The sequence below is a fragment of the Rana temporaria genome, chromosome 11, assembly GCF_905171775.1.
Source record: "Rana temporaria chromosome 11, aRanTem1.1, whole genome shotgun sequence".
NCBI classification, from domain to species: Eukaryota; Metazoa; Chordata; class Amphibia; order Anura; family Ranidae; genus Rana; species Rana temporaria.
The window spans coordinates 116484546-116496797 of NC_053499.1; the positions used below are offsets into that span (position 1 = coordinate 116484546).

General features: G+C 46.6%; 1 protein-coding gene across 1 annotated transcript in view; it reads left to right on the forward strand.

The window, feature by feature from the left end:
* The window catches only part of MUS81 (MUS81 structure-specific endonuclease subunit), a 163014-nt gene that overhangs the window by 39443 nt on the left and 111319 nt on the right, over positions 1 to 12252 (forward strand). Inside the window, exon 2 of the mRNA XM_040328899.1 lies at positions 663 to 838. Within this exon, the coding sequence (XP_040184833.1) occupies positions 704 to 838 (135 nt within the window). The 5' untranslated portion in view covers positions 663 to 703. The remainder of the gene's footprint in view (positions 1 to 662; positions 839 to 12252) is intronic.

Consider the following 12252-nt stretch of genomic DNA (forward strand, 5'->3'; position numbering starts at 1 on the left):
GCAATAGGGCCATTTCATTTACAGAAACACCATTCTCTCTTACCCCCCTTCATGCGTTCAGCATTTTTTAAAACCTGTTGGAGCACTTTTATACCGCTCAAATCTGCTGTCTGTGCCCATCCTTGGCATCATTTTTGAAGCGGGCTGAATAAAAAATAAATGAACAGGTTCCTCCATTTACACAAGCGAGTTGGTATAGAGGAATAGCTATCCAAGATATCCAGGACATTGTATTCTGAAACCGGCTCCTCCTACTGTCAGAATACACTGATCAGCAGCTGCAACCACTGATCGAGAAACGTTTTTTAACTTGTCCGTTGGAAAGGAGTCAGTTTGGCGACCTGACTTCTGTTGAGCAGGGCCACACACTGATCAAAATTCAGTCGGTCCCTGCTGAACCAGCCAAATTTTGATCTGTCTATGGCCAGCTTGAGTGTGGGAAATCCATAATCCAGCAATTCAGGTACAGTTATGTCTGCTTCCTATACTCCACTTGTGTTAAAATCATCGCTCTGGTCCATTTTATGAATCCTGACTACTGCATAAAAATGTTATCGGAATTAGAAAACTGCCATATGCCCATATCTGCTGTGATTTATACTTATGCAAAACTCTGATTTTGTTATTTATTGTAAATTTGTTTGTGGCACTCTTTTTGCAGAAAAATGCTTATCAATAGCTGAACATTTTTGAAGATTAGAAGATGCCAGGCCCAGTCACATTTGGACGCAAGCGTCCTCTACCTAACTGTCCAAACCAACTCTTCCTGAAATGGCTGACAGAGTGGCGAGATTCTGCTGCTGAGAAAGGCTTAAAAACACAGTTTGTCTACCAAAAGGTAAGCTGTGCTGTACATTTGTTCATACAGCCTTCTCTTTTTTTATCTGACGGAAGATAAAGGAAATGTACTGTTGTTCTATCATTATCAATGTAGCTATCCAACATGCTGTCAGATGAGCATTAAGCTAAGTACACACTACGTTTTTTTTTGTTTTTTTTCAACCCAGCGGGCTGCACGAAAAAAAACTTCCAGAGAGCCATACTAACACACCCAATGTTAGTGTGGTGATCTCCCTGCAAAGCTATTGTGTTCTGACAGGGGGGCCCCCCACCCCCAGAACACACTAATTAGCACTTGCAGCCATTGGCTGGTAGCGCTGATCTGATGCTGGTTTTCAAGGATGCTTATTTGACTGAAGCTGTTCTTGAGACTGGCTTATGTTGGACAGGGAACTGTAAACTTGTCCAGAAAGTTGGCCGGTTCCTGCCAAACCAACTGTTTTTGTAAAGCTTGTGTATATCCAGCCTCATGGTAGATTACATGGCAAAATAATTATAGTTCAATATTATTTTATTGAGTAGCCAAGGTTAGTTTACATAGAACATAACACATAGATACATTATCAAATAGAAAAACAAAGAAACGATAGGTCCAATGAGCATGAGTCGGACGTTTTTCAATAGCTTTACCATCATGAGGCACATCAATGAGAAAATAAACATAGGGATATGTGCTGCAGGAAGGCCTCATTATTGCGTACAGTACTGGATCATATTATTGATTGTTATGCCGCGTACACACCATCACTTTATGTGATGAAAAAAAATGACGTTTTTAAAAACGTCACTTTAATTGACTGTGTGTGGTGGAAAACGTCGTTTTATGTCTTGTAAAAAACGACCAAAAAAAATTTAAGCATGCTTCAATTTTATGTGTCATTTTTCAAAAGTGCACTTTTTACTTCACAGAAATTGACCGTGTGTAGCAAAAAACGTCGTTTTGTAAGACGTTTTTTCATCCACGCATGCCCAGAAGCTACTTATGAAGCAAGCTTCAATGGTAAAACGTGGTGGAACGTAACCTCACTTTGCAAGAACATTGTGAGAAAAACAATGGTGTGTAGGCAACTTCGTCTTTGAAAATTTAAGTTTCAAAAACTTCATTTTTTACTTCACAGAAAGTGTCGTTTTTTTTCATCACATAAAGTGATGGTGTGTATGCGGCATTAGAACAAAGTGGTACCTATGGAAAAATCATCACTTGCACATATTATATGCCTCATGGATCACGTGGTGTTACATACAAAAGGGAAACATTACTCATCTACTGTACTAAGAGCAGATGTGTTACATAGTTACATAGTATAAAAGAGAGATAGTGGTATTTGGGAATTTGAGTGAGATAATGGCTATAGGCGGCCAATTTCTCCATCCCTAGTAGTTGTATATAGAGGGAAGGGAAGCGGGCAACATGGAGGGGTAGGGAAAGAATATGTAAAAAATAAAATAGCAAGGTAACTAAGGGACTATGGATGAGACAGCGGCCAGTGAACTAAGCCATGGTCTCTAGTCCCAATACTTGTAAGTATAATACCTGGGGAAGGGATAAAGGGGGGAAGGGAGGGAAAGTAGGAAAAGTGGGGTGATCGGGATTGTGGGACTTTAAAATGAAACACACCACCGGAATATAATGAATCAATTGGTGAATTAAAATAACATTTATTGAGTACATCAGAGTATACCAAGCAATTCAAATTTCTAACAATAGATACTATACATATATTGACAGGCATGATTGGTAAATCATAAAGTAAATAACTTAAAACCTGATTGTACCCATGATGAAACGTGATATACATTGCTATACCCAAGTAGTACATAATAAAACAAAGAGACATATAAAGACATAGATGTCTAGAAACATGATAAACATGATACTGATTGTCGGGGTAGAAATTCATTGATTCATAATTCACAAAGATAGACCACATGTGGTATAATATGGTTGCTGTGACCAAACATCAGTATGAAGCTCGACGCGTTTCGTTGATAAACTTCCACTCAGGAGCGAGTATGACCTGGGTATATCTATAAATATAAAATAAAATGCGCTAAATGGTAATTTAGTACATATATAATCCAAGGAAGGGACGTAACATAAAGTCCCGATCCTCTTACCTATGTGTAGGTTCATCATTAGATAGATTGTGGCCATTACTGTTGGCATCTAGGAGTATTGTGGGAAACATGATCCCCGGAGGGAGCTGAGGTTGTGGTACTGCGGCAGCACCATGGCCGAGGACGCTGGTAGCTGGACATGATAGAAAGGGAACCCCCGATCGGTAGACGTAGTTGGGGTGTAGATTGGGTGGTAACCCATAAGGTTCCTGTGGACAAGTTAGATAATAATATGGTATAAATAATATGACATATAGCCATTATAGAGTAGAAAACAATAGTGATTGTGTACAAGAGAAGGTAATCCCTGGGGAAATACCAGTATATGGTAGGTGAGGTTGAAAAAAGACACAAGTCCAACCTATGTGTGTGATCACTGATTTTATGTCAGTATAACCTTGTATATCGCTGTATGTTATGGTTGTTCAGGTGGTTATCTAATAGTTTCTTGAAACTATTGATACCCCTCGCTGAGACCACCGCCTGTGGAAGGGAATTCCACATCCTTTCTGTTCTTACAGTAAAGAACCCGCTACGTAGTTTAAGGTTAAACCTCTTTTCTTCTAATTTTAATGAGAGGCCATTAATGAGTAAAGCATATCAGAGCAAGGAGATAGTTGCTAGGAGGAGGGTAAATAAAGAACAATGTCAAATTAGGAAGAAAGAAGAAAGGGCACTTTATCTAGGCTAGGATGTGGTGGCAACTTGTTCGCCCTCCGCCCATGGGGCAAATTCCGTGGAATATCGCATAATGGACCACATAACGGAAAACTGATCCTCTGTATCACTTTCCTGAGCCAACAAACGTTCCAGGTCTCTAATACGATCTACTTCAACAGCCCAATCACCCAGGGCAGGCATGTCAGTCAAATTCCAATGTCAGGGAATCACTGTCGGTGCCGCAGCCAGAAAATGGTGTAGAACATCTTTCTTAATTGATTTTAGAGGTCCCGGAATAATAGATAGAAGAGCTACCTCCGGGAAGGGTTGGAGAGTTGTAATACAGTTAAAAGATTTTTTGCTAAAATTACTTTCACATTATACAGGACATCCATTTTACTGTACAGGAGGGCAGTCCCACCAGATGTGAAGTAAGGTTACTCTAGAGGTTAGGCATCTCCAACAATCATCTGGAGGGGACAGGTTGAAGTGTCTATTGGTTGTCAGGCATCTGTACAATCTGGTTACCAACCTAAACCCTATTTTTTGGGATTTGGTTGCCAACGAGAGCTTATGTGTCAGAATGAAGCATTTTTGCCAGTCTATGCGTGATGTAGGACGTCACAGTTCTGTTTCTCAGGTCTGTGTGTACGGTGGGAGATCAGAAGAGGAAGCTTGGAGTAGCATCGAATAGAGCTGGGAAACTACATGGGTCGTGGAATCAGCCTGCAGGAGCATATCTTCAAATCCCAATGGCTCAGATGGTATATTCGACAGGGAGGGGAAACTACGGACATAAGATAGGGCTTGTCTCCTCTGAAGCCATTGCATCGGAGAGTGAGAGATTGATCTGGAAGGGGACTCTGTCATTAGAGATGGGTCTGCATGGAGGACTTGGGCAAGTCTCTTACAGTCCTCCTTACGCCAATGTCCAAACTCCAACTTGCTCAAAGCCGGTGGGAAGGCAAGGGGCTCAAAGAATGGAGTCATGGGGCCGAACTGTTTAGACATGGTGCCAGTTGAGATCATTCGATCCCAAATTTGAAGTGTCTGACGGGTAGGATTAGCCATGTCCGACAAACTACTGGAGTCCACGGTAGAGCGCGGAGCTCAATCGGATTTAAGTGACCCTCTAGTTGGACTCACAGTTTGGTTGTAGTATGGTAAAACCAGTACACTAGACGAGTAAGTACAACCCCTTTGTGGTAAAGAAAAGCATCTGGGACTCCTGCCCCCCAGCCTTTGGGAGAGATAAGGTGTCATATTTTATCCTAGGACGAGACGCCCTCCCCCCCCCCCCCTCCAAAAAAAGTTAGAGAACAATAGACGAAGCTTCCTAAAGAACGAGGTCGGCATGAAGATGGGAGTTGTTTTTCAATAGAGAAACCGGGGAAGGACATCCATTTTCTGGGTATTGATCCTTCCAAACCAAGAGAGTCGTTTGGTGGCATAAGATGACAGATCTGCATGAGTTTTAAGAAGGAGGGGGGTGAAGTTTGCAGAGAAGAACCGGGATGCGTCCGTTGGGGTATTTATTCCCAGATATCAGATAGAAGCTGAGCCAGTCTTGAAAGGGAATGAGGACGAAAGTTGTTTTAAAGCCACCCCCGTCTGAGAAATTGAGAATTTCTGACTTTCTGTGGTTCACCTTAAAGTTGCTCATTAGTCCAAATTCCTGAATGATGGAGGGCAGAGACAGGTGGGGTTGGGTAACAAACATCAGCAAGTCATCTGCGAAGAGAGCAAGTTTAATGTGTACAGGACTAATACCCCTAATATTAGTGTTGTTCCGCAAGGCTTCAGCTAAGTGTTCCATGGTAAGGACATAGAGGAGGGCAGCCTTGTCACATCCCATTATGGATATGAAATGCAGGGGACAATGTACCGTTTACCTGAATCCTGGCAGATGGAGAGGAATAGAGGGACATTATCCTGGATAGTATTTGGGGACCCAGGCCTATCTGCTGCAAAGTTAATCTAAGAAATTGCCAGCCTACTCGGTCGAATGCTTTCTCAGCATCAACCGTCAAGAGACAAAGGGGAATATTGTGCAAACCGTAAGTCGGCTAAAAGAAGGATTTTCAGGGTATTGTGCCTGGCTTCGCGTCCACTCACACTTAGACCAGGTTGGGCTTGTATCAAGCTGGGCAATAGGGGCTGCAGTCTATTAGCGAGTACCTTGGCAAATACTTTCAGGTCAACTCCTATCAGGGAAATAGGCCTATAATTTGAGCATAGGGATAGGTCCTTATCTGGCTGTGGGAAAGCCATCCAAGGCGACTTCATCCTCAGTGATTGGCCCTTCCAGATCATAGGTAATACAGTTATCTCAACATGGGAAGCCTTAGGCTGGGTATACACCAGTCCGGTGCGAAAAAGAGAAAAATCAGTTGTTCAGCGATCGATCAGGTCAGGATTGCATCAGTATCAGGTCAGATTTACATCAGGATCAGGTCAGGATTTTATCCTGGATAGAAGAAGATCCTGGACTGCTGCACTCCTTAAAACAATGTCTTTATTGTACAAATAAAACAATGTCTTTATTGTACAAATAAAATTCAAAACACAACCAAAGCAATGCAGTCAAAACGTAGTGGACAACAGAAAAAAGGTGTCTGACGTTTCACATCATGTGATGCTTATACCAGAGGAGCGGAAAGAGATCCCCCCTTCCGCTGCTCTTACCAGGCCTCTCGTTTCACCAGGAGACCCAATCCGCGATGCGCCACTTCCGACGCCTAGAGACAGACTGGCACGTAGCCGGAAACGGCTTTGTTCCAGTGTCCTGTATGTAAACACGGAAGCAACGTCAACACGTCACTTCCGGTTTTACTTGGCTGCCAATGGCGCCGGTTTTAAAAAAAATACAGTATTCAGAATCACAGTTTTTGACGATCTGAATACTTTGAAGTGCAAAGGAGGGATTGGAGGTAGACCTCCAATCCCTCCATAAAGAGTACCTGTCACCGCCTATTACTGTCACAAGGGATGTTTACATTCCTTGTGACAGCAATAAAAGTGATCCAATTTTTTTTTAAAACCCAATGTAAAAAAATACAAATAAATTAAATAAATAAGAAACATATATATATATATTTCTTAAAGCGCCACTGTCCCCGCGAGCTCGCACAGCAAAGAAAACGCATACGCAAGTCACGCTCGCATATGTAAATGGTGTTCAAATCACACATGTGAGGTATGGCCACAATAATTCTAGCACTAGACCTCCTCTGTTAACCGTAAAAAATGTTTTTAAAGCGACGCCTATGGCGATTTTAGGTGCCGTAGTTTGTCGCTATTCCACGAGTGTTGGCAATTTCAAAGTGTGACATGTTTAGTATCTATTTACTCAACGTAAAATCATCTTTCACATTATACAGAAAATTGAGCTAATTTTACTGTTTCGTTTTTTTTTTATTCAGGAAAGTGTATTTTTCCCAAAAAAATTGCGTTTGAAAGACTGCTGCACAAATACTGTGTGACATAAAATATTGCAACAATCGCCATTTATTCTCTAGATTCTCTGCTAAAAAAATATATAATGTTTGGGGGTTTTAAGTAATTTTCTAGTAAAAAATATGGATTTTAACTTGTAAGCAACAAATGTCAGAAATAGGCTTAGTCATAAAAGGGTTAAAATGTCATGCGAATTGGATGTGGTTTTAAGCCACATCCAATTTGCATAAGTGTGGGCCCAGCCTAACTCTCTGCTGACATTGGAGAAGGTCCGGAGGTGGTAGCAGTAGAAATATTGTACAGAGCTTGGTAGAAGTCCGTAAACGTCTAGGCTATCTGAGAGGGCGGGGAAACAGAGTTTCTAGTCTTATCCCGAATGTGCGATATGAATGTATATGGCGTTTTTGGATGCAAAGAATGGGCCAGTGGTCTACTACATTTGTCTTGCAGTTTATATTGGTGCAGATCAATTTTATCTGAGTACGTACGTGCTGTCGCCTCGTATAAGTCCCTGAGCTGCGACCGAGCCGTGGAAACCTAAGTGAGAGTCTCCACAGTATGCTAGCGTTTGTGAGTGGTTCACAAATTCCTTCATTTTTGAACTGCAGCCACTATGGCAGCTGAGCACAACTTTTTCAGATGAGCCCTAATTTGAATAAAATAGCCTCGTAAGACAGCCTTTAATGCCTCCCACTGGATGGGAAGGGGGTGGCATCTGTACCCTGGTCTGAGAAAAAATTGATATGGGGGGTTATTTACGAAAGGTAAATCCATATTGCACTAGAAGTGCAAACTACAAGTGAAAAGTTCACTTGGAAGTGCAGTTGCTGTAAATCTGAGGGGAAGATCTGCTGATTTTATGATCCAATCATGTGCAAGCTAAAATGCTGTTTTTTATTTCCCCCCTCGAATCTACAGTGACTGAACTTCCAAGTGCACTTTCAGTGCAATTTCAAGTGCACTTTGCACTTGTAGTTTGCACTTGTAGTGCAAAGTGGATTTGCCTTTCGTAAATAACCGCCATGGTGTCAGAGACCCGCGTGATACAGTCCGAAGTCACAAGTAAGGCTGGGTTCACACTACGATTTTCCCGTCCGTCAGCCGCATACGATTTATATGAAAAACCGTATGCGGCTGAAACGGACGGGAACGTATGGAACCGCACATATGTGCGTTTTCCATTGACGTTAATGTTAAAGAAAAACGTATGCGTTTGCCATACTGTTTTAAAAACGTTTTGCCAGCAAATCGTACGCACCCGGATGCATCTGAGTGCATACGATTTGCAATGCATTGTCTATCTATACGTTTTCCCGTCCGGGCCCGTACGTTTTCAATACTGAAATCGTATGCGGCTGACGGACGGGAAAATCGTAGTGTGAACCCAGCCTAATGCGTAGTTTAAACGGCATATTCATCCCCTTATAGGAGTGGAGGGGAGCAGAAATGCCAGGTAGACGGGAGAATAATTAGACCAGACCATGGAGTAAATTTCACATTCGAGAGACCAGTCTAAGCAGCTATGATCAGTCAGAAAGTAGTCTATGTGACTGTACGACTGATGAGCATGAGAGACATGAGTGTAGTGTGACGTAGGGTACAGTACCCTCCACACATCGATCAGATGAAGATTATGAATAGCACGTTTTAGAACCCGGAGTTTGGGAAATAATATCGAAGATCGTGAGGTTGAGGAATCAAGGAGTGGGTCCAATGGGGTATTCAAGCCCCCTCCAATGATGAGCTTATCCTCCATAAAAACAGCATTTTTTTTAGGTATTGCAAAGCTGATTGTATTTGGTTGAAGTTTGGCAGGTACATTTTAGAAAAATAATTTTATATATGCAGCATGCTTGTGGAGAAATGCCCGGTTATGTATTTCTGTGCCAATCACTGTCATTTCAGCAGGGCAAGCACTGATCTATGTGAATATCATGGACTTGTTGGTAAGAGCATTCAAGACTCTTTTATTAATTGCCTGACATGGCACTGGAAGTGCCCCCATCTAACATCAATAACCTTTTTTTATAAGGTCTGGAATCGCCTACAATTTTGTTTACTGAACTTGAGGCTGAGTTCACACTGCAGATGGCCAAGGATCACAGCAGGGGTCTGGTGCATCCCTTGTTCTCCATTTCAGGGACGGATCAGGAACAAATCTTTGCCGCTCCACAGGCGCCCCGGAGATATATGAACCAGCTCCATAGAGAGCCAGTTACAATATCCTGTCATGCGAATTGGATGCAGAAAAAAGCGCATCCAATTCGCAATGGTGTGAACCCAGCTTCAAAGTAAGTGGGAAAGCAGTGAGCAGAGCATATGTGTGGAACTTTGGGGTTGATTTACTTAAAGTGGTTGTAAACCCTTTACAACCACCTTTACCTACAGGTGAGCCTTAGGCCTCGTACACACCAGCGGACAGTCCGATGAAAACGGTCCGGCGGACCGTTTTCATCGGACATGTCCGCTGGGAGATTTCGGTCTGATGGTTGTACACCGCGTGGACAGACAGCGCGGTGACGTGTCCGCGCCGTCGCCGCGACGATGACGCGGGGACGTGCGCGACGCTGGAAGGTCAATGCTTCCACGCATGCGTCGAATCACTTTGACACATGCGAGGGATGGCGGCCGATCGGACATGTCCGGTGAGTCTGTACAGACGACCGAACATGTCCGACGGGCATGGTTCCAGCGGACATGTTTCTTAGCATGCTAAGAAACATTTGTCCGCTGGAAACTGTCCGATCCGCCGGACAATTGTCCGGTCGGCCGTACACACGACCGAACATGTCTGCTGAAACTGGTCCGTCGGACCAGTTTCAGCAGACATGTTCGGTCGTGTGTACGGGGCCTCAGGTGCTCCAAAATTTCTCCTTAACCTCCACGGTTTAGGAGATATTTGCAAAAGAGATGGGCGCCGATGTCGACGGCTCATGTGACATAGATAACGGCGCAGGTGCACTGTAGAAACCTTTAGAAACGTCACGATCACCGTTTATAAAGGTTTCTACTGTGCACCTGCGCCGTTTCTACCGTGCACCTGCGCCTACTGTGCACCTTCGATTTCAGGTAAGTGACACATAATGGGCTACTATGCGATGCTAGTAGCCAGGCCCGGATTGGCCATAGGGCAAACCGGGCATATGCCCGGTGGGCCGCGGCAGCCGGGCCGCTGTTCTTGATTGCGGGACCAAGGCAGGCTGCTCTGTAAGCCCGCGCCGGTCCTCTGACCTTTCTGCGGCCGCCCGGCTGCCAGTTCAGCCTCAGGCTCAGCCTTCGGCATCGGGGTCTGCAGCAGGACGACGTAAACAAGAAGGGGGAGGGACTAGAGGAGACACCGATCCACGGCCGCCAATGAAGTTCAGCCGTTGGTGCCGGGGGGCGTGACCAGGAAGGGAGAGAAGCCTGCTACAGCATGTTCTGCAGATGGGATGTCTCCGAGAAAACGTAAGTGCCGGCCCCTGTAACCTGAATAGGAGGAGCGGTGGGGTGGCTGCATCTAGAAGAATCATTCTCTCCATCTTCTTCCCGCGGTCTCTGAATGCCTGCTTCTGCTCCTCTCCCTCTCGCAGGCATTCAAGTACTGCGGGAAGAAGATGGAGAGAATGATTCTTCTAGATGCAGACACCCCACCGCTCCACCTATCGTGCTCATCTCTGCTGCCCCCACAGTGCTCTCTACCCCCCCCCCCCCCAACGGACTCTCTAGCCCCCCCAGTGCTCTCCACCTCACCCATGCTCTCTGCTGCCCCCTGCCTCTCTTCCTGTGCTCTGCACATCCCCCCTGTGATATCCATCTCTCCCTGTGCCCTCCACTTCTCCCCCAGTGCTATCCAGGCCACCCCCCCTATGCTCTCCTCCTCCCTCCTGTACTCTTCACCTCCCCCATGCTCTAGGCTGCCCCCCTGTGCCCTCCGCCTCTCCCCCTGTGCTCTTCACCTCCCCCAGTGCTCTCCAGCCCCCCCAGTGCTCTCCACCTCCCCCCATGCTCTACGCTGCCCCCTTGTGCCCTCCGTCTCTCCCCCTGTGCTCTCTACCTCCCCCCATGCTCTACGCTGCCCCCTGTGCCCTCCGCCTCTCCCCCTAAGCTCTCCACCTCCCCCTGTGCTCTTTTCAATTCCCCCTAATTCTCTCCAGCCCCCCAGTGCTCTCCAACCCCCCCAGTGCTCTCCAGCCCCCCTTCTCTCCACCTTCCCCATGCTCTACGCTGCCCCCTATGCCCTCCATCTCTCCCCCTGTGCTCTCCACCTCCCCCATGCTCTATGCTTCTCCCCTGTGCTCTCTGCCTCTCCCCCAGTGCTCTCTAGCCCCCCAGTGCTCTCTTGCCTCCCCAGTGCTCTCTACCTCACCCTGTGCTCTCCAGCCCCCCAGTGCTCTTTAACACTCTAGCCCAGTGCTCTCCACCTCCCCCATGCTCTACGCTGCCCCCCTGTGCCCTCCGTGTCTCCCCCTGTGCTCTCCACCTTCCCAATGCTCTACGCCTCCCCCTGTGCTCTCCACCTCCCCCCATGCTCTACGCTGCCCCCTATGCCCTCCATCTCTCCCCCTGTGCTCTCCACCTCCCCCATGCTCTATGCTGCCCCCCCCCTGTGCCCTCTGCCTCTCCCCCAGTGCTCTCTAGCCCCCCAGTTCTCTCTACCTCACCCTGTGCTCTCCAGCCCCCCAGTGCTCTTTAACACTCCAGCCCAGTGCTCTCCACCTCCCCCATGCTCTACGCTGCCCCCCTATGCCCTCCGTCTCTCCCCCTGTGCTCTCCACCTCCCCCATGCTCTATGCTGCCCCCCTGTGCCCTCTGCCTCTCCCCCAGTGCTCTCTACCTCACCCTGTGCTCTCCAGCCCCCCGTGCTCTTTAACACCCCAGCCCAGTGCTCTCCACCTCCCCCTGTGCTCTCCACCTTCCCAATGCTCTACGCCTCCCCTGTGCACTCCACCTCCCCCCATGCTCTAAGCTGCCCCCTGTGCCCTCTGCCTCTCGACCCAGTGTTCTCTAGCCTCCCCAGTGTTCTCTAGCCCCCCCTTTGCTCTCCACCTCCCCCATGCTCTACGCTGCCCCCTGTACCCTCTGCCTCTCCCCCAGTGCTCTCTAGCCCCCCAGTGCTCTCTAGCCCCCCAGTGCTCTCTAGCCCCCCAGTGTGCTCTCCACCTCCTCCCTGTGACCTCTGCCTCTCCCCTGTGCTCT